Genomic DNA, 26,760 nt, shown 5'->3' on the forward strand with positions numbered 1-26,760 from the left:
CCCTGCAGTAATCTATTTGTAACAGATGATGTATCTATGGGTGTGTTTTCTATTTCCAATGTTCATGATTAAAAGTACAGTTTTGCAACTGTTCTCTACATTTGTGAGTACAACGCCCTTCCGACCATCATTAGGCACAACGCTTCACTTTTAAGACATAATCATTTGACAGACATATAAAGAGTCTAAGAATTTTTTGGAAAATTGAAAATAACAACTTTTAAACACTCTTTGAAAAATCACATGGGTAAGGAAAAGTTTATTTCATACAAGTCACTACGTTTGAAGACTCGTTACTTTTCAAAGCCATGCTTCTCGATAGTCTCCACGTTGCTGATGCCACTTGCACAATCGTCTGTGTTTTGAGGAAACTGCCTAAACTTTCGCTGTCTGGGTGTCTGCAGATCCTGTCTGGGAAATGGGAACTCCAGCAGGTTTCTGTCTTCCTATAATGAAGGAAAGTCACCTGGAATAGCTTAGTACTGAAAGGTGTGCTTCACAGATACAGCAGCTCAGCAGGCAGGATCTTCTGGATCGTCAGAATCAACTATGAGAGCTGCGTAAAGTGGTGAGATATTACGACGGCGTTCACCGAATTGCTATACACAAAGAGCTGAGAAATGCTTACCCGTACATTACATTGTCTTCGTAGTCAAAGTAAAGTGGAAAAATAAATGAAAGTTACCTAGATAATTCAAATTAATATACTTGATAAAGAGAGTAAAAAGTACATGTTTTCAACAAGCAGCCTCATTTGATTTCTCTGTCTTTGATTTTTAAGTGTGTCAATATGTAATTGATTCTATTTCAAATTTATCATATGTAAAATATTCATCAAAATCTTTATATATTAACATTAGGACACATGAAATCCATTATAATTTACTCTTTTTATTCCGTCCAGTAGCTAGTCATAGTCAAGCGTCTAAAAAAATAAGTATTTTAGAACCCATTAGAATAAAAACTATACTACTCAGTGTGTTAGGGTTCAAAATGTGTAGAAACACTTGAACGCAAACCCACCAATTCAATCTCCTATTTAGAAATTGGTGCCACACAGAGGCCAATCAAAACCAGCAGTGGGACTAAAGCAGGTTGTCTAGGACAGCAATTAAATCATTGTTTTTCTCTTTGCTTTGTTAAGGTTGTATCTGAGAAGACCTAATTTTTCATACTGGTCTCCATTTATTTTAGCATCCATGGATAATCCTTGGATGTAATAAATTGTCCCAGATTTGGCCAATTGGTTCCTGTGTCATTTTGACATACTACGTCATGTTTTGAGCCTTTCTTTCTCTTTCACACCATAAGATGGGCCAGGCTCATTTTTTTTTCCTTGTCCTTTCCTGTCTGGAACCAACTATTTCTCCAGGGAGCCATGTTTCCTTTTCACTGGAGTAGATAATTGTTATTTGTTTCCTGAAGGTATCGGAGAAACAAATTTAGAACCTTGCCTCTGATTCCCAATCTATTTTCCCTAAACCATGGTAGAAGTTGGCACTTGGCTTTTCAATTTCTCTTTAGTGACAGTATTAGGAAGAGTACTGGTGATTTGGCTGACTGTTAACAAAATGGGGGGGAGGGGCAAATGTCTTATGCATCTCAATGACTCAAGTATGCTTTAGAGTGAAGCCTTCACCACTCTCAAGAAACAACTATGCTTTATCTTGATTGGTTAACATCATAATTACCACCTACATTTATATTGTTTCATGTAAGAGCAAATACAAAACGTTTATCAGAAAACAAACAAACAAAACCTAAAACGTACCTACTAGCAGACAGATCTTTTCTTCTTACATCTGAAAGCTCCGGTTCAGAATGGAAAAAGGATTTAAACCACCAGTCGGATTCTGCCACTTTTGGTAACTCTATCAAATAAAGGTCACATTATCTCCTTACCAAACACATTTGAAAGATTAAAAACAAAGGAGAATCATGAGGATGATGCTGATAAGAAATAAATCAAATACCTTGTTGGGATTTGTCATCAGGTATGACGTTAACAGAATCAGAGCCGCTTAAAGAGCTAACTGAAGAAATGCTGGCCTCTGTAGGAAACAATCAGTAAACAAAGAAAGAATTGGCAAACACAGATATATTGTTTATGCATAGACTCTGAAGTAGCAAAGCAGCATGTTTTGAAATAATTTACTCCTGGATCATGAGTTCATGAATTAAAATTGATTAAATTGTCAATCAGTCAAAAAGACTTCCAGAAAAAGGCGTATTACTTTTTTTTTTTTTCTTTTAAGTGTAAGATAGTTTCATAAGGATATGCCATAACATGTGACTGTTTGTGCTGGAAAATTTTGACCATAGAGCTTGCGATACACCTAGCTGGCATAGCACCCAGGTTTTCCAAAGAGTCATCATTTGTCTCTTGTCTGCATAGACTTTTTCTCATTAGTTGCCTTCTGCTTTAGCTGCATTATCTGAGTCCTTCTGCTCTCTTAAGACATGGTCAAGCTATCCTTGTCTTTTTCCCTTGCGAATTTCCCGGGATTTCTTCGTGATTTTCTGGAGGGCAAGTTCTGGTTGATTTCCATGGGTCATGCCTACCACCAGACCAAGCCTGGAAGGGAGCTACTGGGAAGACCAATGGACTCATAGCATGCTCTTACATTTTCTATTAATAAGGTATATTCCTTTCTATGGTGGATAACTCTGTCTCTCAATCCCTCCATAGATATAGATGTAGCATTTAAAATATAAAAGTCAGCATTTGGGGTGCCTGGGTGGCTCAGTCAGTTGAGCGTCCAACTTCAGCTCAGGTCATGATTTCGCAGTCTGTGAGTTCGAGCCCCGTGTCGGGCTCTGTGCTGACGGCTCAGAGCCTGGAGCCTGCTTCAGATTCTGTGTCTCCCTCTCTCTCTACCGCCGCCCGCCCCCCCCCCCCGCCATGCTCTGTCTCTGTCTCTGTCAAAAATAAATAAACATTAAAAAAAATTTAAATATAAAAGTCATCAATATGTTAGTATAAAGTTAAGAATAAATATTGGAAATATTCTACATTAGAAATATTACATATTTAAATATCCTACAAATATTACATATCTAAATATTCTGCAAAAGTTAGATTTTAAGAAATAAAGGAATTATTTTTAATTTTTTTAAAGTTTACTTTTGAGAGAGAGACAGAGCGTGAGCAGGGGAGTGGCAGAGAGGAAGACAGAATCCAAAGCAGACTCCAGGCTTTGAGCTGTCAGCACAGAGCCTGACGCAGGGCTTGAACTAACGAACTGCAACATCATGACCTGAGCTGAAGAAGCCAGACACTTAACGTACTGAGCTACCCATGTACCCCAAAGGAATTATTTTTAAAGACTAAACATTTTATTTACTTTATCGTACTTGTATTTTAAACCTATAAGTCTTTTAAAAGATCAGAATATAAAAATAACTTCTATGGATATAATAACATTAAATAAATGGGCATAGTTTAAACATTTTGAAAAAGAATAAATCAATAGGCCTCTCCAACTTTCATCTACAAACAAGCATTGAAATAAGAATTTTCTACTTGTGGACATATTTTCAATAAATGATCATTTGTTCCTGAAATGATCGTTTCATTCTATGGAATTTCTGAATTGTCTTTAGTAAGTTACAATTTTCTATTCAGCTATGAGTATTCACAGATGGGTAGATCAATAAAAATCAGACTGGCCAAATAGAAGCTGACCTATTATCCATAGCAGAATATGGAAATTTAAAAAATCCTTCAAGCAGAGTCATGCTATCCCTTCTTTTCTCAGGAATAAACAGTATTTTATTTGTGTAAAATTATCAGCTTTTAATGTACAAATCAAGTGTACGATACATGAAATTAAAGCAATTATGAAATATGCACTTATTTTCACTTATTTTAAGAGTTAATGGTTGCATCAATGTGGTATAATATCACAGAGTTAAAACAAAGAGATAAACCTTGACAACATTGATTCGAGAGAAGTCTGGAATGAGTTCTATTCCCATTTTCCTCACTGGCACAAACAGTCATCCAGTCTTATTCCTTAAATTCTGACCAGGACATGACACATAGGTTAATAACATCTCACAAACATCACCTTAAGTCACATTCTCTAGGCGTATCCTCTAGGGACGATACCAACTTACTTCGATAATACTGATTTCTGGCCAGCAGGCAACCAATGGAGGGAACCGACGCCATTCTTCTCCCTGTAAACAAGCACCGGTGAGAGACTCTAGAACAGTGACAGGGGAAGAGAGGACATTAATCACATGGGACTTCTTTTCTTTTTTTCCATATATATATATATATATATATATATTTTTTTTTTTTTTTTTGCAAAGCAACACAATTTACTGTGTAATAAATATCCGACAAGAAAAAGTTTACACAAAACCGTAATCAAATATACTACAATAAGCCAGAAAATGCAATGTGTATATTTGTTTGGAAAAGCAAGAAATACTAGATATCCAACTACAAACAATGCCCACAACTTATTCCATCTGAAACAAACCTAAAAGTTAGAGTAAAAGTGTCAACACAGACACGAAATAGTCACTCACCTATTTTCTCCAATTTGTTCTTTTGAAATAAACGTGTTTTCAGGTTTCCTGAGAAAACACACACGGAAAGAATGGTAGTGATCCAGGAGGGACTGAGGACCTCAGGCCAAGAGCACTCTGCAGGGAAGGTGGGTGTGCTCTGGGACCCCCGGGAACACCTTATATTTGGAAGGCTGAAACCTGAGCTGTGGCACAACAGAGGGAGGCGAAGCTCTCTGCCTGTCTGCCCTTGACCACGTCAGTGTGCCAACTGGGGCTGCAGGCAGCAGGGACTGACTCTGTAAGGTCATAGCTCATGACTGCTGGTCTCTGCGGGGCAAGAGGTGATGGCCGTGCATCCTCTCAGCCTTCCATTTGATCTCACACTTCTGGGGGAAGCACTACCCTGGGCTTTGCAGGGGGAGGGTGGCTGTGGGGGTTATGGGGGGCCACCCCAGCCAGGCTGCAGGCCAGCTGATGGAACTGTACATGCCCACAGACACAATGATGCAAAGCAGAGCCACAAGAAGAGCTCCCCGAGTCATTGAAGTCCTATGGGACAGGATGTGCGCTGCTGAAATTTATGGGCGGTCCATTAGAAGCTCAGTGAGAATAAGACAGAAATCATGGGTAATGAGGGGAAACCAGTGACTCCATGACATGGTAGCAATATTATTCACTCATTCAAAATCTGTATTTATATTCTAATTTTACTAACGTCCATTATGGGAACTGTTTTGCCATTTCACAGACTCCGTTTGTCATGAATCAAATCCTGGCTCTGGGGCGGGGGATTCTCAATCACTCTTTCAATTTATTGAGTAGCTATTTGTTTCACCAGCTCAAACCACACAAAATTATTTGTGCCAGCTAGGTTCAAATACATTCAAAACACTGATTTTAGTATGCCACATTGGTTCTTTTTAAATGTCTGGTCCACCTGGTTATGGCTCCTTTATGTTGCTAACATTACTTACTTAACGCCTTTTCTCTTTCTGTCTTGGTTAGTTTTGCTAGGAGTTTCCCTATTAATTGGATCTGCCAAACAACTGTTTGTTCTTTTCTTTGTTTCTTGATTTTATATTTCATTATTTTCTTTCCTGCTTTTATTCTTCCTTTTACTTACTTTAGTATTATTCTCGTTGTCATTTATTTCAAAATATTTTGTCAACTGCCATTATGACATTTCTCGAATGTTTAATTTCAAGATGCTTTTCTTTTTCCAAATCCATAAAAATTTCAAAATCTTTTACTTTATTTCCAGACCCACTGTATTGTCAACAGAGAATGTTTCATTTTTATTCATTCTTTAAAGTCGTTTTTGGAGATGGCTTTCTGTGTATTTAAGAATAGTAGATACTCTTCATCCACCGCATGCAATCTTGATTTCGTAAGTGTCTATTAGGGCGTGTTACTTCACTTTGTTAAATTACATACTTACCGATGTGTTCCTGCTTGATCTACCAGTTTCTAGTATGACTGCATCATTGAATTCTATCACTTTCAGTTTCTTAGGTTTTGAAGCTATGTGAATAGATGTATACAGAATCACGATAGTATCTTCTCGGTAGATCTTGGCTTTTCTCTTCCTTCACCAGCACTAATGTTTTAGAAAACTTTCGCCATTTCCCCCCCTCCCCCACCTTGATTTTTTTCTTTTTCCCCCAGACTCCAACTGGTCTAGGATTAATTTTGCAGCACCGGCTGTTTTGAAAGTAACAGAAGGGTGTATTTCTTTGCATCCCTTCATTTTCAACTTGCTGGTTTGCTTCGTCGTGTAAAGCACCCTTTGGCCGTATTATTTTTTCCTAATTTTACACGCACCCTCTGTGTCACAATTATACTTGTGGTCTTTCTTAGCCTTCGGTTTCTTGATGAGTTTTGAATGTGTGTTTTCAGGTTCACTGTGCGTGGGAGTTAACTTGTCTTGTTCTCTCCCCTCTGCATCACACCCCCTGACTACACCACTGCCCCTGTCCTGGTTAGCGGTACCGAGGTTTTACCTACCTGACTCGAGTTTTTGTATTTTTCTGTTATAAAACGACTCACATTTATAGAGGTGTTTGTTTCTGTCACACATTAGTATGTGAGTTCCTCAAAGGCAGAGAATACTCTATTCATTTTTGCTTTAGCAATACCCAGCACAGAACCTGATACATGTAGTAGTTCTTGTTCTAGAAATCTGACAAAACCAACATATTCCTCCTGTGCGTGGTCATGAGGATTACACCTTTTGCTACAAATTTAAATGTCATAACAGGGCTCAGATTTCCATGCTATAACTGTGACATAATAGTAATTTTTACCCAATTGTTTTCTGACTTACTTTTTTTGAATATCTATGCATTAACTTAGTTTAACCATAGTTTCATTCAGATTTTGTCCTAGATTTAAATTATGCTGGGGTGCCTGGGTGGCTCAGTCAGTCAGGCATCCTTCTTCAGCTCAGGTCATGATCTCACAGTTCATGGGTTTGAGCCCCGCGTCGGGTTCTGTGCTTGACAGCTCGAGCCTGGAGCCTGCTTCGGATTCTGGGTCTCCCTCTCTCTCTGCCCTTCCCCCGCTCATGTCTGTCTCTCTCTGTCTCTCTCGACAATAAATAACATTAATTTCTTTTTTAAGTTATGTTAACATTTTTCTTTGATTCTACTGAGAGAATGCCCGCCCAAGTGTGAGGACACACTACAGGCCAGCATGGAAGCTGGAACTGTCATTTGCAAATTTCTGTTCAGGAAGTCGAAAGACGCTGGCAAATGACTCTTTGTAAAGGGAAGAGAAAATAGATATAAGAACAAAAAAATAAGAAGTACTAATTAAAGTCAACCGCAACCTTTGTGAAAGCTGATCTATTTATCACATGTAAGATACTATTACTCTTTCTAATTGTATTGACATTGAATGAAGCAGTAAATGGGTATCAGATTGTTGTTTTGGAGAGCATGGGAATTTACGGTAAGAAACATGATCATGCTTGTAGGTAATTTATCATGACCCTGTGCCATCACAGACAATTGACCAAGTATGCAGTATGAGATCAGTGTGTGGCCATTCTGGAAGACTTACATTGCCTATATCTAATTCCAGTCTGCAGTTACACAATATCTGAGTGTGCACAAAGATGTCAGGGATTTTAAATATGTAGTAACATCCAGAAAAATAAACATGCCATATTAAGCGTCGATTACTCTATGCTTAATAACTTGTACCTGCAAACAAACATGTGTATGAGGTGTTTAAAAAAAAAAGGCATGACAGTGTGCACTAAAATACCGTTTCAGGGGCGCCTGGGTGGCACAGTCGGTTAAGCGTCCGACTTCAGCCAGGTTACGATCTCGCGGTCCGTGAGTTCGAGCCCCACGCCGGGCTCTGGGCTGATGGCTCAGAGCCTGGAACCTGTTTCTGATTCTGTGTCTCCCTCTCTCTCTGCCCCTCCCCCGTTCATGCTCTGTCTCTCTCTGTCCCAAAAATAAATAAACGTTGAAAAAAAAAAAAAAAAGAAAACTCGAGGCTTGAAGCCACACTGCTTGCAAGAACACAAAAAATGCAGGCCTTCTCATTTTAAAAAAAAATAATAATAATAATAAATAAATAAAATACCGTTTCATTTCATAAATTTGGTGGAGAAAATGACCAATAATTAGTTACTGAATATCTCTGGGCCTTCCACATATAAAATGGAAATAAGAATATGTTAGTCTATTTGAAATCCAACGCAGTTCCAAACTATGTAATTCAATTGTTCGTTTAAATTTCATGTCTACCTGAATTACATACAGTCTATGAGGCAGTTATCATGGTTGTACAAAATAGAAACCAATTCCACGTACAAGCAGAGAAATGAGTTATTAGGAGAAGAGTCGTCAGTTCCTAAAATCAGTAGGAGACGTGGAGAGGTGTGGTCTGAAAAGCCAGGTCATCCGGTGCAATCCTGGGAGCTGGGCAGTGAAGGACCTGAGTGGGGGTACAGCAGGAGGCGTCCTCAAACTGAGTTTCCGTGGCGCGAGGACCTAGAATTGCCACAGCCACACATCCCAACAGCGGCTGGCCTTCCCCGACAATCCGTCCAAACAACAGGCACCCCAAATGCAGTGTGCCTTCTAACAAGTGCTGTGTTTAGCTCTGCACGGAGAGTGTTGGTGACTACTGCCTAACAAGGGGAACCGTCAGAACAAAGTACTTGGCACGTTCACCAGAGAATCCTACCCCCATGTGCCCCTCAGGGGGATAATGAGGGTCCGGGGCCAGGAGTGTCTTTTCTCACTGGCCCTTTGCTCATAAACTTTCCCAACAAATCCTATTTCTCAACACATACCATGAAACGTTTGCACACACTGTCCTGAGAGGTGTTTACTACCAGAAAGCGGCCCAGAAGGAATCGGGCTTAGAAGGTGGCAGGAACTAAATACTCTTCCCTTAGCTACGACCAAGTCTCCAACCCAAAGCGCCCAGTAGAACTGATCTTGTCTAAGTCTAGGTCATGTGCTGACATCCAGCTACATAGAGACACAACATATCCTTGCCGCAAAAACTCCTAACTGCACTCTAGGAACTATTCTCTCCTTTCTTTTTAGTATTTATTGGGCATGGTCCACCTAACTGAAGACTACATTTCTCAGCCTCCCTTGCAGCTAGGAATTAGTGTGGGCCAGTGAAATGTGAAAAGGGAGTGGTCCGTCCTCAAGGTCACCGCCTTAAAGACCAGTCCACTTGCCCTGGACTTCTAGCCCAGAGGTAAGAGGTCACAACTCACGGGGTGGCACAACTGTTCTTACATCAGAATGAAATGAAATTCTTACGCGGTGCATCTTGTTACTGGTATTCAATTCACACTGCACACTGACCCTTCAAATCCCTCTGACTTCTGTAGTGAGTAGTACAGAGTGCTGGATCCCCCACACGGGAGGGGTCCCCAGGTGCCACAATGCCAGGAGCAAAGACTGAGCTTACCAGCACGCTCCACTGTCCCTATTCCTAACGTGCACCTTGCTTTATGGAGCAGTTTTCATCTCACCCACCACCAGCTCTTATTTATACTGTGTACCTGACTTACAAGTCTTCCTTTTCTGCTCTCTTCCCTGACCCCTTGAAGCAAAGGAGAATTAATTTCAATGACGTCCTCGTGTCTTGTTACTACTGGGTGGGCTAATGAGTCACTTGCCAGTTACGCAAATAGTCAAACATCTATGTGTGTGTGTGTGTGTGTGTGTGTGTGTGTGTGTGTGTGTGTATTATCAATCCAGGTCTTGATACTCCTTTGCTTTGGTCCACATTCACCCTGATCAGTCTCCAAACATTAGTCACAATGTGAAAACGTGGACTGATCACTTCTTCATAAGCCCTGGTCTTGATTCTTGAGGTTTCCCCCACCGTCCGCAAAGCCACTGGGCAGGTGAGTCTTCTCTATCTGTGGTCGCCAAATCCGTGAGAGCAGTAATTAGATCCTTTCTGAGCACGATCTCACAGACAGGAGAAGATGGCTTGCATTCTTGGTGCAAAGACCATTTCTCAGTAGGCTCTATCTTTAGGATTCTCTTAGTCGCCAGTTTTCAAAAGTCGCTGTCAGTGTCGTCTTCTGATAGTAAGGCATCTAAATAGGCAAAATAACTGGCAGTACTCCCCAAGGCTCAGCACCCTGCATTCTCCAGGACTGGCAGGATGGAGTCTGGAGAGCTTGGGAGGCGACTCTCAACAGTTGCTTCATCAAATGCTTTCTTCTTCCTAAATGTTGAGATGTAGGTAAGCAAATACACCGAAAGTAATAAATATGCTAGCGCCTAAAGGCCTTGCCTTCCATTTTCTCTTGGTTTTATGCTTTGAGGCAGAGACAAATATTCATAATTATCTAAGTCAGTGTTTCTGGCTTGTGACTCCTATGCCTGCTGAGTTAGGTACTGTCTGTCCGTGATGACCAATGTGATGAGTACTTGCAGCCATAGGAAACTGTTTGGAGACATGAACACACTTTCTCTTTTGTGTCTTCCGTAGCATCTGTAAGGACAACAACAACAGCAACAAAATCATGGCATTTATTTTTTTTTAATTTTAGATTGTAGATTAGATTTTATTTAAATTTTAAATATTAGATCAAACTCCTAAACATCATTTGTCTTTGCCATAGTCTAATTGCTCTCATCTCCCACAAATCCCAAATCTAAGTACAAGGAGGCTGTGTATTTTGATATGCAAAATATCCAATACTGATATTTTGATGTTTTGATAGGATCTTTGATACCAAGATCCTAATCTGAATGCATGGAGTATCTGATGATCTGACTGTAGGTGTCTTAGGCTCTGTTCTTAGGAAAACATGTGCATCCACATACAGTTTTACTAGAGACTCCTTTCCCCCCCCAAACCCCAAAAGAATGAAAAGAGAGTGGTGAGAAAAGGTGCCCTGTGAACTTGCCTTGACAATTTCATGAAGAAAATAGGATGGCACTTCTACGTTGTTCTTAACTGAAGCAAGGCTCCAGGCCTTTGCTCTTGTACATTGATGAGTCTCTGAATGTGGGCTGCCCCAGGGGGACACGTGCCAAGGGAAGGGTGAGTGTGTGCTCAGTTGACAGAGACCCCTGGAGGACAGCTACAACTCACCAGCGGTGAGAAGTCATGGTGGCTGGTGATAAGCACCTTTGTCCTGAAGGGAATCTGGGCAGCGCGGCCAGGTCCCCAGATGCTACCCTTTGCATTGCTTGAGTCAAGTGCTTTCAAGAGTTTGGGGACACCTCTTTGCGGTCTCCAGCAGGTTTCTTTTCCTGGGAAAATTGAGGAGAGGAAGGTGAGTGGAATGCGGTGTAATCCCTGCCAACGCAGCTGGACTTCAGTCACATCAGATAGCTAGGCTCCCACCCTTTACTGTCCATCTTGCATTTCTCTGACTCTTGGCTAGCACCTCTGCTAGTCCAAATGACCTAACCTGGAAGGCTTCACAAATCTTCATCTCTGAGTTTCAAAAGCCACTGCTCATTTTGCCCTTCTTAAGCTGAGGATGTTTGTGTGGGGAAGGCACGTTCCCCAGAAAGACCTATTTTTACGACTGGCTCCTGGACCCGAGCTCATGAAATGTTCCATTTCATAAGAGTGGTTTTGCATTTCTTTGGCCTGGAGCCAAGCTGTGCCAGTTGTCTAGAGGCTTAGTCCTAACAATGTGATTTATGGTGGTCTGGGGTTTCAGTAGCTGAGGTAAATCATGCAGGGGCTATATGGCCACACGACTGATTCTCATTAAAAACCCTGGACTCCAAGGCTGAGATGAGCTTCCCTGACCGGTAACACTCCACACATGTCGTCACATCTTTACTTGGGGAATTTAGTATGTTCCAAGTGACGCTGTGGGAAGAGACTCCTGGAAGCTTATGCCTGGTTTCTCCAGACTTATACCAACCAGGGGAATTTTGGAAGTCCATCACCATCTATAGGATCCAGCTGGTTTCTAAAAGAGACTTCGTATGCTTAGAAGTAGAATTAGTATCAGCCACTCCTACCAAGGAACAATTTTAAAAGTTCAGTATCTTAGCCATTGTGTGTGGGGGCCAGTTTTGGAGGGTTTTACCTGGACTTTCCCACCAGTAACTCCTATACCAGGGGATAATGACCACTATAGTCGTTCTGCCAACCAAGGAAAGACATTGGGCCCAGTGGACAAAGCAAGTGTGGCCTGGACCTGGATCAGGGCTCTGCTAATGATCTAGGCTCTATACCATCCACTCTAACAAGGATGTCATGATGATGTTTCTTATTCCTGAGAATCAACTTCAACATAGTACTTTTGTTCAGAGGTCCTCAACATGTCTATATATTCCCATCCCATGGTGTGTGAATGGCCCTTAGGTCCCTTTGGGGAAGACCTAGGGGGCCTATTTCCAGATACACACTCCATGTTACAGGATCTTAATTCATGGAAACGCAGCCCTCCTTAGATCAATGAGTTCCAGATATGAGAACGGTCTAGGATCCAGAAACTAGAGTGCTGTTAGAATCTTTGGCTTTATCTTAATTGTACACATTAAGCCATCTTCCTGAGATTAATCACCTATATTGGCCTTAGGAACACCGTGTTATACAAGCCATCTCACTGTAGGTTAGGCTCCCTTTATGGCTACTCTGACCTTACCACCTATTCTGATATTTGCACTCACCGAGCTTCTCATGGTTAAGTACCATAACCTGGCCTCTTTTGGGGGATCTGGTTATTCCCATTGCAATTAGTGAGTCACATCTATAACATCACCTTTGATTCTGAGTCTTGAACTATAAAATCCTCACTGCGCTTCTCGGTGAATCTGGTGCTTCTCTCTCCAATGTTCTCCTTCTCATTTTGTGAAAACAGAGTATCTCCTGGAAAATGTAATCATTTTGGGTCTTCTGACCTTAAGTAGGATATCTACTCTAGCATGACCATTTCTATCTCAGCCATCTTCCACAGTGATTCTGGAATTCCTATTTACTTTGTTGTTATAGCAGCCCTAGCAAACAAATACACAGGACAACTGTTAAGATGTATACCGATGGTGAACTGGGACAGGATACCAGTGGACAGGGATGCATTAGTATCCATTGTTGCTTCCAAGAATCAGCCTGGCAACATATTGACATTGTAAGATGGTCTTTCCAGGGTGTTAGATCCTATATTGTGAGAAAAGTGACCCTTATCAATAGACTCTCCCATTAGCCACCTTGACCCAGCACCATAATGCCCAGTTCCATTTGTATTCACCGAGGTACATGTTGGAAAATCCTGCAGCTCCTTTAGAATATACTTCCTTTGCACTTAACATTACCTTCAAGCAAAAAGGGAACTCTGATTTTAATAAAGAAGAGTTGGCCGTTTCTGCAGACACAGAGGTTTTGGGACAATCTTGGCAGCTGACTATGTTTTTTGTGCATTGGCTCAGATGTCCTTATCACAAATCTCGGTGTCTGTTTTGTTTGTTTGTTTTTTGTTTTGGTTTTGGTTTTGGTTTTTGGTTTTGGGTTTTGGGTTTGTTTTTTTTTTTTTTTTGCAACTGGGACTGTTTTGTTTGTTTGTTTGTTTGTTGCTTTTGTTTTTTGTTGTTTTTTGGTTTTTGCTTTTTTGGTTTTTTTGCAACTGGGATCCTGGCCTTGAAGAAGCCAACTTACCAAGGTCGAGAATTCAATCTTCTTTCAGTTCTCACCCCCTTGGAATTAAGTCTTAGAGACCTACCCTCAGTTTTTTTCTGCCTTCTAGTTGCAGGAGAGAACAGTCCTTTTATATGCTGCCAGGTAGCCATCTGACTTCTTATCGTTCACCTTACATCAGTTAATAATCTTTGCCCTCCTTTTGCAGATTTCCTCCAATGCGTCAGTGATATTCAGCTACAGACAGCTCAGCCCATGCATGGCCTTATTAATCGCTACTTCCTCTGACCCTCTCAGACACCTGAGATGCTGCAAATGCTAACGAATCCCCTTCCACTGGTATCCTGTCCCAGTTCACCATTGGTAAGCATTTTAGCAGTTGTCCTGTGTATTTGTTTGCTAGGGCTACTGTAACAAAGTGTTAGGAACTGGGTGGATTAAACAACAAAAATGTATTTTCTCACAACTGTGGAGCTCCAAGTCTAAGACCAAGGTGTCGCCCACTTGGTTTCTTCTAAGGTCTCTCTTCTTGACCTGTAGATGGCTGTCTTCTCTCTACATCTTCACACGGGTTTCTGTATGTATCTGGGTTCCAATCATCTCTCTACCATGTTAGATTAGGGTCCCACACTAATGACCACATTTGAACTCGGTTCTTTAAAAGCCCTATCTCCAGAGTAGAATCATATTCTGAGGTCCTAGGGATTAGAACTTCAATTTCAGGGTAGGGGGACAACTGGGTGACTCAATTAGTTGAGTGTCTGACTCCTGATTTCAGCTCAAGTCATGATCTTATGGTTCCTGAGATTGAGCCCACGTCAGGCTCGGCACTGACCACAAGAAGCTTGCTTGGGATTCTCTCTCTCCCTCTCTGTCTCTGACCCTCCCCCGCTCATACCCTCTCTCCCAAAATAAATACATAAACACTAAAAAAAAGCCTTCAATTTCAAGGGAACACAGCTCAGCCCATAACAAACTGCTCAGAGCATGCTAGGTATCATTGGCACTCCACCCATCACCAATGACAGGGGCCACATTGTCAGCCAGCTGAAGGGTGATCCAGCTCCAAACTCTCAGCTCTGCTATCATACTGTCTTTGGCTGGGTTCCCTGGGAAGCAGACTCTGAGATGCACTTGGCAAGGTTTATGGGGCATGCCAGAGGGAAGCCTTGAACATCATCTGTTCAAACCATCTATCTCTTCATCAATTACATTACAGTAACGCTCAGACACCTCACTAAATAGAGGCAAGATTTCAAACACAAATTGCATGCTAAGGATCAAAATTTTAATCTTGGACATGAATTATCCATTTCATTGAATATCCTGAATTATATCAATTTTGATTCATCTTTACCCATAAATATGAGCATTATCATTGCTGGAAGGTGACACACATAGTTTCTGACATAAAATTTCACACACTGAAGTCATCTTTTCACTGATCACTTGACTAAACTGACAAAAAACAATTTCCTATTCAGAATTGAAACCAGACAAAATGAGCTTTAGAAATAGAGACACAAAATGCATTTTTAATAGCCTCTTGTAATTATCAAAGAGCCCAAATCAACCCATATTGCTACAAGCATTCGATTGTACATTATTTATCTGAAATAAAAATTGTAAATGAGATCTACATATAAAAATAAAGAGTAGTTTTAACAGTGGTGTTAGTTTATTATACTTTTCATTCTTTATGCCTAATTGAGGATATAATTTTCAAGTAGGGTGTTATTTCACTATCATCTTGTGTTTTTTTTTTCTCTTATGGAAATAAAGACTGCTGAACTTTCAGATTGAATGTTAGCGTTTATAGATAATCCAAAGCTCAAGATGGAGTTTGAACTTCAGCCCAGGGAAAGCCATGTATCTTGATGAGTTTCATCACAAGAAAGGAAGGGGAAAAATTACCTTTGGCAGAATCTTCACAAGTTATTGCCAGAAACCATAGAAAATTCACTTGTATTGCAAATCCATTATGATATTATAAAATCGGTTTTTTTATAATCAGGATCAGTAGTTCAAGGTAATTATATAGTTAACTATAGAAAGATATAAGCAATTAATGTTACATTAATCCTAGACCACTTTTCTAAAGTATTATTATGTTTATATGTATTTAAACACATATACTCAATTACAAAAACATGCAAGGAGATAGGGAATTTTAGTTGCTTCTATAGTAAATGTTTGTAAAACAACAATTTTAGTTACAATCCAAGGAAAATATTGGTAAAACATTTGCTAAAAGCAGAGTTATCTCAATATATGGCAAACCTTCATCTATGCATATATGATACTGAACTCAAAGATAAAATTGAATATTCTTTCATGATTCCACACCCATTTCAAACTATTGGTGAATGTGTACAAATATTTTGGGGTTTTATTGTTTCTTGGCTAAGCCATATTTTCCTATGTATCCCCTAATATGGGGATACATACAACCCCTATGTATTCCCTAATGTATCCCCATCTGTGGGGGGCTGGGCCCCGGCGCCAGGCTGAGACCAGGTCGAGCAACGTTCCCTGTTGACTCACGCCAACCCGGTGGTTCCCCCTCCCATTCCCCCACTTTCAAGGGCATACGAAAGCCTTGTCAAGGCTGAGAAAGTTAATTCCTGAAGCCTGTGGTCTGCAGGTGTTGGCAGTAATGCTACCTCCCTTTTTCTACCCCGAGTCAGATAGAAACAAACATGGGAATTGTGTTTTGCTAGCAATCTTATCAACAAGGTCTTGTTGTGACCCGTCTAGAAAATGCACAAGAAACACAGAACTAAATGTTTTGGTGGGCAGCGATTATGTGAAACCTGATTATTCTTAGAATGACCTGATCCATAAGAGTCTTATATTATAAAAGATTGTGTACAGCAACAATAAAGCCGTCACTTGGGCCATCAGCCCAGGGGACCCTCCTGTTCCCAAACTTTCTCTTCTCTCTTTTTTTCTTGCATTCCCCTACCCTCAGGACCCTGACCTCGGTGTTTGTCACGCCGGCCGCGACACCCATCTTCTGCTATGACCACCTTACCCTTATCCCCACTTTATTTAGAGTCATGAATATTTGGCATTTTCCTCTATTTTATCCTACCCTCCTGTTGCAACCCTGAACACATGGCAGATTCTGGACCTAGGAGCTGGGAGCGAGATAATAACACTGGCAGGCAAGTGTAAGAGTAAAAGAGTGCGACAGAAAATATAGCCATCTCTCCTGCAGTGTTTTCATTCACATTAAAGCAGGGAGAGAGGACATTCCTATTTTCGTGGAACGTGTCCATTTCTGTTGAAGCCCTAATAACAGTTGCTCAATCCCCATCATTATTCTGACTGTGCAACATAACACGTCTCAGGCACAGTGGAGAAGCAGAAGAAGCATCCCTGGCGTTATGTTGTTTACAGTCCAACTGGTGGAGATTATCTCACACAGAGACCCTCAGAAAGAAGACCCATGGGAAGGAAACTGCAAGTGGTGATAGTAGCTTTCAGGGGGCTGAGGAGGGGGCAGGAGGGAGTCTCAGGGCGGACTGGTGCCTTTTCTTGTGGTGAAACGAGAAACCTTTGTAACTGAAGTATTTTTTAGATGTCCCATTGCAAGCAACGTGCTAACCATAAAATCTGGAGCTAGGGTAAATAAAGTGCTTCAGTCTTTGTCATATTAGTATTCAGGCTGCATTTAAGTTGTAATTAAAACACATTTTTCTCTGAATGCACATTTAATATGCTCAGTCAGATTGATTCAATACCCCCAGCAAGCTGATCTTTCACTCTTTGGTTTCCGAGATGGCATATGCATTGATTCAGTATCTCGCTTGTGATGTGTTCACTGTCTTCATCTCTCACATATTCCAAATGAGGACCTTCAAGCAACAGAAGAATGTCTAAACACAGAATTTAAGTAACACATCATAGGATCACAAATTGCAATAAATGATGTATCATATACCCCTTAATTATAAATTGTTAATCCTTTGAGTAAGACAATTTACATTCCACAGAATTGGGGAAAAAATGCAATTCACATTTCAGGATTGATAGGTAGAAATCAGTTTCCAGGTAGAACTTTGAGTTCGTCATATAAGGCAAGACAAATGTCCTTGAATTTAATCCCCACGATATACAATTTTCATTTATATCTATTGGTAAAGAAGGTTAATGAAATTCAGAAGCCAGTCCATTTGGTCTGGGTTTTGTCTAAATGTGCTGGGGTAAGCAAGATAGCAAATCAGTCCCCCCACGCCTTCATTTCTTCTCGTGAAAATAGAGCTATTACAATTTAAATATCTTCCAAGGTGTTATATATAGGAATCTTTAAATTATTGTATGCATTTGGAAAGCGTGACACATTATACCACTTGTTACCAATTTAACCCAATTAGTGTTCTCCTTTTACTTTTAAATTAATCTCTAATTGTACATTAGACATCTGTGAAAGATCATGAACTATTTGCAGCCTCTTTTAGTAAATCCCCAGGGGGATATATCTCCTGGAGTTGGGTTACCAGAGTATATAACCAAATTACAGGACGTGAATGGCTCCCTTCAGCGAACTTCATTAAAACTAACTTCCCTTCGTCGTTAAAATACAGTTTGCCTTTGCAGCAGCTTTTCTTGGTGAATGTAGCCCTTTTGTGAAGCATCCTACACTGAAATTTGAAATTTTATTTAGAATCGCTAACAAAATTAGCATATCTTTTCTGCAGTGCTTATGCTATCAAAACATATAATGAGTGCAAATTCCGTGATATTATTTTTATAAAAAATAGTCTGTAATGGGTTTAGAATAAATATCACAGCATCCACTCGTTCATATCTGGTGGGAATACCCTGAAAGAGTTTGTTTTAACTTTTAATTAATTAAATTTTCCATACAGGGGAGGAAGTGTTTATGATTTTTCAATGAATATTTATGAAAGCTCATTGTCCAAAATTCACAAGTCTTCATTCAGACTCAGAAAGGAGTTTATGAATATTTCATCAAAAACCAAGATCACAAAATGAACCACTTTGTAATTCTTTCAAGAGCCACGATAAACAATGTCCATGAATTAAAACCATGCATATGTTAGTAAGCAGGGGTATTTTTTTTCCTTCTGAACATATATTACAAATGCCTACTTAGGATCAACAGTGCCTTAGATCCCACTCCCATTTTAAAATGGAGCAGTATTAATGGCTCCACAACTCACACATATTATCAAAATCCTGCAAAAAAGTTGAGGGAAAAAGGCATAATTCCCAGACTGAGTTTACAGATAATAATTACCAAATCCTGAAACAGTGGTGGGAAACTAATTTTACAATCTAGAAATCAGGGATCCGTGCGTCGTCAAATGACAGACTAAGATTAGAACGCATTTTCCAACATGTAGTTCAAGGTAATAGTTATTTATAGTGTAGTTGCTATGCCTCAGGCACTTGCTGCTATTTTTATCTCCAAGAGTCCTGCGGACTTCAGGAATATTGACATTTAATGGACTGTCATATCCCTATCTGCAATAGAATGGGAAGGTAGGGATTGAAATCCTAATTGAATTTTCATTAAAATTTTTAATGTTTATTTATTTTTGAGAGAGAGAGAGACAGAGACAGAGCATGAGCAGGGGAGGGGCAGAGAGAGAGAGAGGTAGACACAGAATCTGAAGCAGGCTCCAGGCTCTGAGTTGTCAGCACAGAATCTGACACGGGGCTTGAACCCAAGAACTACGAGATCCTGACCTGAACTGAAGCCAGACGCTTAACTTACTGAGCCAGTCAGGCATCCCCTAAATGCATTTTCAAATAGACATCTGCTATTTACCATTCATGAGTATTAGTCATTTTTTTATTTGCTTTTGTTGTCCAATATCATGGATATCGTTCTACAGGCATTCTGAAAGCCAGTATTCTATCTGTAAATTCTCAGTGTGCCTTGAATATTTGGGTTTCTTCCCACATAGACGGTATTCATTCATCCAAAGGTATTTTTTGAATGTATACTATATACCAGGACCTAATGTGCAGATACATAAAGTTAATAACACAAAGTCCTTGGTCTCATAGACACTAATGAGCAAACACATTAATAATATAATTTCCAGGAGGGAATATGCTACAAATAAAATTAACTAAGCAGAAAGACTGTTGGGGGGAAACAAATTTAGGTATGGGCATGAGAAACAAGCTTTCGGAGGAGGGCTCCTTTGGGTGAAGTCTAAAGGAAGGAACAAACTCCTACATTATGCCACTGTGAGGAAAATTCCAGACACCAAGAACAAGTACAAATGCTCCAAGGAGAACAAAGCCTGGAAAGAGAAGGAAAGACCATTGTGGATTTAATTGGGTGAATGCGACAGAGAGATGAAGGGAAGCAATGGGAAATGCAATCAGAGAGGTGAGTGGAGACCAGTTCACTCATGAACTTGCAGGACTTGAAGAACACTGATTGTGCTTTACCGTAAACACGGTGGGGAGCTGTTTATAGGTTTTTAATAGAAGCGTGACATGTCTGATTTTCATGTGTAACAGCTGTTCTATGGAATAAAGACCGAAGTTGTCAAAGTAGAAACAAGTAGCTAAGTTAGAAGGTCATTGCAAATCTCTGAGCAAGAAAATAAGAGCACAGACAAAAAATGATAGTGCTAGGGCTCAAATTGTATACTTTAACAGTGGAACTGGTAACATGTGCTTATTAGCATAAGGAGTAAGTGATTAAAAAAAAAAAAACACTTCAAGGTCTTAGCAATCGAAGAACTGACGATGTCACTGACTGAAACGGAGTAGATGACCACAAATTGAGTCTGGTGTCTTGTGTGTCAGGGCGTAGAGACCAAGGGCTTTAGTTTGGATCATTTCGAAACGTGTATTAGACAATCGAGGAGAAATGAACACGGTTATCTGGAGCTCAGTATAGGGTCCAGAACTTGGGTTGGAGATGCCAATTCTGGGCATTACCAGTGTGACATGGTAGTTATAACACCGAGAGCCTACATGAGATGATCTATTGAGACGACGTACGGAGACATGCAAGGAATATGAGGGGTTGAGCCTATGGCAATGCCACGCCGACACTTAGAAGTCAAGGAGAGCAGGAGCCAGCACAAGAAGTGGGGTCTGAGCACACAGTACAGTCCAAGGTTTTACAAATGTGGCATCTGAGGAGTCAAGTAACATACAGGTGGCAAGGAGGAAGATCTGTCAATTGCTTCAAAAGAGTATCCATCAAGTTGTCATAGGGAAGCCACCAATGACTCTGACAGGAGACCTAGGTGAGGCACGGTGAGGGCTTCCAAGAACTGAAACCAGAATAGCAACGGCGGAAATAATATGAGGGCTATTTAGTAAAATAGAACTCAGAAACCAGTTGACCACAGAGTCCAGTATGACTCACAGAATGAGACCACAGTGCCATTCTCTAAACAGAAAACACAAAGAAATAATCTCATTTTCAGAAAATGTGATGTGATCAGTTTTAAACATATTTATACTGAAGTACTTGAGGCACACGTGGAGCTGTGAAGAAACTGGAAAACAGGCTTCAAGCTAGGGTTAAAAAGATATATGCAAAACAATAGAATTTTAAGGGACACCAACACCAACATTTCAAGAATGCATTGGACAAAATGACCCTGCCTAGAACATAAGAAAGAAGAAACCTGATGGGGCACCACCTGGGTGGCTCAGTTGGCTAAGCATCTGACTTCGGCTCAGGTCATGATCTCGAAGTGCGGGAGTTCAAGCCCTGCGTCGGGCTCTGTGCCGATGGCTCAGAGCCTGGAGCCTGCTTCGGATTCTGTGTCTCTGTCCCTCTCTGATCCTCCCCCGTTCATGCTCTCTCTCTGTCTCAAAAATAAATAAACGTTAAAAAAAAATTAAAATTTCGAAAGAAGAAAGCTGAGAGAATTAATTGACTTATATAGGATCTGTGCTTCTTGAGTGACGATGGTACGTTATTTTAAATTCCCTTGTCCTGGTGTTCCCCAAACTTGTTCAATCTGGCTCCAAATCTGTGCGTGGATATAAGGAATCTGTAGTTGCTTCCACTGTGGTAAAAAGAGAGAAAGGACAGAAGTTATTGAAGGGTATAATGATATAATTTTTTTTTTCTTGAAACTCAGTTTCTTTTTGAACACTGAATTCTAACAAATATTGCCTATTTGTGGATGAAGGAACTACGGCCCGATGTAGTGGAGAGGAGATAGAGCTGAAGTGAACTTATCTGAGGTTGAGTTGTGATTTTCCCTCTGGTTAGTTGTATAGTCTTTGGCAATTTCAATTTACTGCATCCTCCTGACTCCCTCTCCTCCTCTGTGGAGTGAGGATCATTAAACAAACTCCATGAGGTGGCCGTAAATATCACCTATGACAATCTTCCACCACAGCACTTGGTGCATAAATGCTTGAGAAATACAAACTCATTTCCTGTGCCTCCTGTAGGGTGTGTGGAAGAACTTCCACTCCTATTAAATCTAAGATCAAGAACATAACGATGTTTTCAAACCTATTTTAAAATTTCAATAGTTATAGTTGGGGAAAGTTGAAATAACACAGCTTGTTTTTGTTATTTACAATTTCATTACTTTTTATAGAGGTAAAATGTGCATAGAGTGGAAGGCACATATCTTAAGTGGGTAATTGGATGGTGTTGATAAATGTATACACCTGTGTAAGCACCATTCCACTCAAGGTGTATCGCACTTCATCACCCCTTCGTGTCACCTCTATCCTCCCCAAAGAGCCGTTGCTCTGAATTACATCACCCCTGATGAGTTATGCCTGCTTTTCATTTCATATGAATGGAAATATACGCAAAGTATTTTTTGTGAATGGTTTTTAGCACTCGTTTTATACATGTACGTGTGTATACACACACATGCACACACACATATAACTAATCCACGCTGCTCAAACTAAGCAGTTTAAGTAGTTTACTCTGTCTCTTTCTTTTTTTTTTTCTTTTTATTCCTGAGTAGAATATTCCATCATACAACTTTATCAGATTGCTTACCCATTCTTTTGTTGACAGACATTTGGGTCATTTTTGGTTTCTAACCACTAAGAGTAAAGTGGCTATAAGTATTCGTGTACAAGTCTTTTTGTAGACACGTGTTTTCATTTCTCTTGGGTAAATACCTAGGGATGAAATTGCTAAATCATTGGAATAGGATATGTTTAACGTTATAAGATGCTCCCAACCTTAACAGTGGCTGTACAATTTTACACTCTCACCAACACTGTGTGACAAATCCATTGTCTCTTATCCTTGCTGATACTTATTGTCAGAGTTTTTAATATTATCCGTCCTGGTAGATATGAAACAGTATCTAAGGATGCTTTTGATTTGTGTTTCCCTCGTGACAGATGATGTTGGGCACCTTTTCATGTCCTAATTGGTCATTCACGTATTTTCTGTGTGTGAGGTGTCCAAGTTTTTGCCCATTTTTACCTGTTTATCCTTGATTATTAATTTGTAGGAACTCTTTATGTATTCTAAATAAATTTCTTCTATGTGAATATTTTCTTCCAACATGTATGCTTCCTTTGCATTTTCTTCATAATGTCTGTTGATGGGCTGAAGGTTTTAATTTTGTCAAAAGCCAATTAATCTTTTTTTTAATTATGTTTATTGTCTTTTGTGTTCTCACTACAAAATTTTTGCCTATCCCAAGATTGCAAAGATATTTTTATGTAGACATTTTATGCCTTTAGATTTCATGTTTGATGTATGAGCGATCTAAAATTATTTTATATGAACATTAATATTAAACAATGTGTTTTCATATATTCTTTTTTTTTCTTTTCCTTTTTTTTAATTTTATTTTTTAAAATTTACATCCAAATTAGTTAGCATATAGTGAAACAATGATTTCAGGAGTAGATTCCTTAATGCCCCTTATCCATTTAGCCCATCCCCCATCCCACAACCCCTCCAGCAACCCTGAGTTTGTTCTCCATATTTATGAGTCTCTTCTGTTTTTTCCTCCTCCCTGCTTTTATATTATTTTTGTTTCCCTTCCCTTATGTGAATCTGTTTTGTCTCTTCAAGTCCTCATATGAGTGAAGTCATATGAGTTTTGTCTTTCTCTCACTGACTAATTTCACTTAGCATAATACCCTCGAATTCCATCCATGTAGTTGCAAATGGCAAGATTTCATTCTTTTTGATTGCTGAGTAAGACTCCATTGTATATAGATAGATAGATAGATAGATAGATAGATAGATACCACATTTTCTTTATCCATTCACTGATCGATGGATATTTGGGCTCTTTCCGTACTTTGGCTATTGTTGGTAGTGCTGCTCTAAACATGAGGGTGCATGTGTCCCTTTGAAACAGCACACCTGTATCCCGTGGACAAATGCCTAGTAGTGCAATTGCTGGGTCATAGGGTTGTTCTATTTTCAGTTTTTTGAGGAACCTCCATACTGTTTTCCAGAGTGGCTGCACCAGCTTTCATTCCCATGTTTTCATATATTCTGAATTTTCTTCAGTGGTTAAAATTTTAATCGTTTTATGATCAGATGATGTTTATGACTAAGTGCAATTTTGGGGTTGGAAATATTCTCTCCCTTTGAAGAAAACACACTTCAGGGCACCTGGGTGGCTCAGTTGGTTAAGTGTCCCACTCTTGATTCTGGCTCAGGTCATGGTCTCATGGTCATGGGATCAAGCCCCATGTTGGGCTCTGCACTGACAGTGGGGACCCTGCTTGAGATTCTCTCCCTCTCCCTCTCTCTCTGCCCCTCCCCCACTTGGCCCCTCTCCCTCTCTCTGTCTCTCTCTCTCTCAAAATAAATAAACATGAAGTAGACACATTTCTAATCTTACCTGACTAGTTGCCTTGTAAGCTGAGATGTGACTCGATTAAAAAATATTCCACTTTATGGGGCGCCTGGGTGGCTCAGTCGGTTAAGCGTCCGACTTCGGCTCAGGTCATGATCTCACAGTCCGTGAGTTCGAGCCCCGCATTGGGCTCTGTGCTGACAGCTCAGAGCCTGGAGCCTGTTTCAGATTCTGTGTCTCCCTCCCTCTAACCCTCCCCCGTTCGTGCTCTGTCTCTCTCTGTCTCAAAAATAAATAAACACTAAAAATAAATTTAAAAATATTCCACTTTACATCTCTAAAGTTAAAAAAAAAAGCAATCTGTGTTTCACATCAGCACTCATCACAAATTTTAAGAAACATCAAAAATTATAACAACAGTAATATAAACAAAGTGCTTCAAGGTTTTTAGAAGAGTACATGAATATATAGAAGTGATGATCAGTAATTAGTAATTGTATCTTTCAGATTTCTCTCTTTGAACCTGTTTACAATGTCTGAAGAAATACAGATTCAACTTACAGGAATTTTTATTTGACCATCTTAAATATGTAAAACAATCTACAGACCACTTCTTTTACAGCATAATGGAAACATAACCAGGACCTCAAATTATTTTTATATTAACCTTTCAGAAGATAATGATTTCTGACTTTGAAAAGAGAGGAAGTCCATTTTAACACTCCATAAATCCTATTTCTCTAAATTAAAGTAAGAAAATGGCCAATTTAAGCGGCCTGACCGTTATCATTGTGCATTATGCTCTCTGCAGTTGTAGTTTATAAATTGTGCCAGTTTTATAACTGTTTTTTTTATTTCTGAAAAAACCTGTATATTGAGCCAGTAAGTACCTGTCAGTTTGACATCAGTCTGCATATGTACTGTTGAAACAGTGGCTTTTCCTGCTGTCTACCTGGGTTTCTATATTTTAACTTGGTGCTAGTGATCTGTTAATTCTATCTATTATCTATCTATCATCTACTTATCTATCTATCTATCAATTATCTATCATCTATCTATCAATTATCTATCTATCTATCTATCCATCTACTATTATCTACTTATCTATCCATTTATCTATCATGTATCTACCTACCTATCTCTGCAACTGCATCAGTCTCAAGCAGACATGAGTCCAGAAGACAGCCCTCTTCTTTGCTCTGACCTTATATGAATGGCCTACCCATATTGGGGTGCAGACAGAAACTGAGGAGGCAGGGGACACCAGCCATGCCCCAGGGGTACCACACCTGTTCCTCTTGACTACAACCTAATGCCTGCCCGTTTTCTGGTTTTCCTGATCTATCAGACCCACATGGCTTCCCCGATTGTGGAAGCCAAAGGGAGAGCCATTGCGTCCAAGTGTCCTCTCCCTCCCTGCCAAGACTCAGGGGCTCCAGACGCTGACTCGTTGGCAGCAAGGCTGTCGGCGACGGAAAATGAGGTCACTGCCTCTGCCCACTGTTGCAGGACCAGCAGCACCCAGACCCTTCAGCACACCCTGGATGATTGCAGCCAAACCGCACTTGTAATTTTCCTGCACATTTCCGTATGGTCTTCCCATCCTGATGTAGGCCTTGGTTCTATAAGTGCTCAGGCTGGGAGACCACACTGAGAAGCAGCGCTTCCCTTTGCCCTGACTGCTGTCCTAACCCAAGCTCGCAAGTGCCTTCCTTTTCTTTCCTTAGGATTTATGTGTCCCAGAAATCTTCATCAGCACATGTAGAAAGGCCCCTGGGGGACCAATGTCACCAGATATATAGGATGTGATCGTAGCCAGCAAACTCCCTGGTACTCAAGGAGGGATAGTCCACCCACATGCACACCTCTAGGAATAGGGCCTCCACGTCTGCTGTCCTGGTCCCCTTTCTCTGGCCTTCTGCACCCTCTATGCCAAGCCCCAGCTGCTAACGCCAGTCTCTGAACCTGTCTCCAATGTCTCTGGATGGTCTTCTGGCCCAGAGAAGCCTAATTTGTCATGGAAAGGAGGGGAGGAAAGAGCTTTTCGGGGGGGGGGGGGCGCTAGTCGGCAGGATGAATTTTAGCTCCCAAATTGATTCTCGAGTGTGGTGATTGGAAACTCCCAGAGCATGCACCATTGCCAAATCACTTCAGTGTGCAACTCAGCGAATGTGTTGTTTCGGTTCATATAGACAATGGCCAGTAAAGTCGTATTTCTAAAACACTGTGTAACTCAAAGTAATTATGCTTCATCTTTTCAAATATATTAAATATGCTCTTCTGTGGGGAATAAGCCTAGAAATTCCCTGGGCTTACACCAATGGGTTAACAAGGCAGAAAGAAGTACAAAGCCATAGGATGCTCACACCCAAATTTGGGT

General features: G+C 40.3%; 1 protein-coding gene, 1 long non-coding RNA gene and 1 pseudogene across 3 annotated transcripts; all 3 read right to left on the reverse strand.

Annotated features, from left to right (window-relative positions):
- Window positions 1–244: 244 nt before the first annotated feature.
- On the reverse strand, window positions 245–6,121 carry PPDPFL (pancreatic progenitor cell differentiation and proliferation factor like). Of its 2 annotated transcripts, none has more exons than XM_040487822.1 (5): window positions 4,540–6,121; window positions 4,120–4,182; window positions 1,974–2,051; window positions 1,772–1,871; window positions 245–446 (listed from the first exon to the last, which is right to left on the reverse strand). In XM_040487822.1, the coding sequence occupies exons 2-5, from the start codon at window positions 4,172–4,174 to the stop codon at window positions 260–262; spliced, it is 420 nt and encodes a 139-aa protein (XP_040343756.1). In that variant the 5' UTR covers window positions 4,175–4,182; window positions 4,540–6,121; the 3' UTR covers window positions 245–259. The 2 variants fall into 2 exon arrangements, with proteins under 2 accessions (XP_040343756.1, XP_040343757.1); XM_040487823.1 differs by having other exon boundaries at window positions 332–556; window positions 4,540–6,115.
- Window positions 2,061–2,670, reverse strand: LOC121038283 (small EDRK-rich factor 1-like; annotated as a pseudogene).
- A 2,113-nt stretch (window positions 6,122–8,234) lies between the features above and the next one.
- Window positions 8,235–11,917, reverse strand: LOC121038284 (uncharacterized). Its single transcript, XR_005794285.1, has 2 exons — window positions 11,113–11,917; window positions 8,235–10,506 (listed from the first exon to the last, which is right to left on the reverse strand). It is a non-coding gene; the product is annotated as an uncharacterized LOC121038284 (long non-coding RNA).
- Between the last annotated feature and the right edge of the window lie 14,843 nt (window positions 11,918–26,760).

This window comes from Herpailurus yagouaroundi, unplaced genomic scaffold, assembly GCF_014898765.1.
Source record: "Herpailurus yagouaroundi ecotype Mexico unplaced genomic scaffold, PumYag 165, whole genome shotgun sequence".
NCBI lineage: Eukaryota > Metazoa > Chordata > Mammalia > Carnivora > Felidae > Herpailurus > Herpailurus yagouaroundi.

What these genes read in the sequence shown, in the direction of transcription:
- PPDPFL (XM_040487822.1), bottom strand. Translation starts at nt 4,174, where the DNA reads ATGGCGTCGGTTCCCTCCATTGGTTGCCTGCTGGCCAGAAATCAGTAT. An exon ending in CAGAAATCAGTATTATCGAA is followed by an intron (nt 2,052 to 4,119) that starts GTAAGTTGGTAT and finishes TGTTTCCTACAG; the next exon opens with AGGCCAGCATTTCTTCAGTT. An exon ending in AAAGATCTGTCTGCTAGTAG is followed by an intron (nt 447 to 1,771) that starts GTACGTTTTAGG and finishes CCTTCATTATAG; the next exon opens with GAAGACAGAAACCTGCTGGA.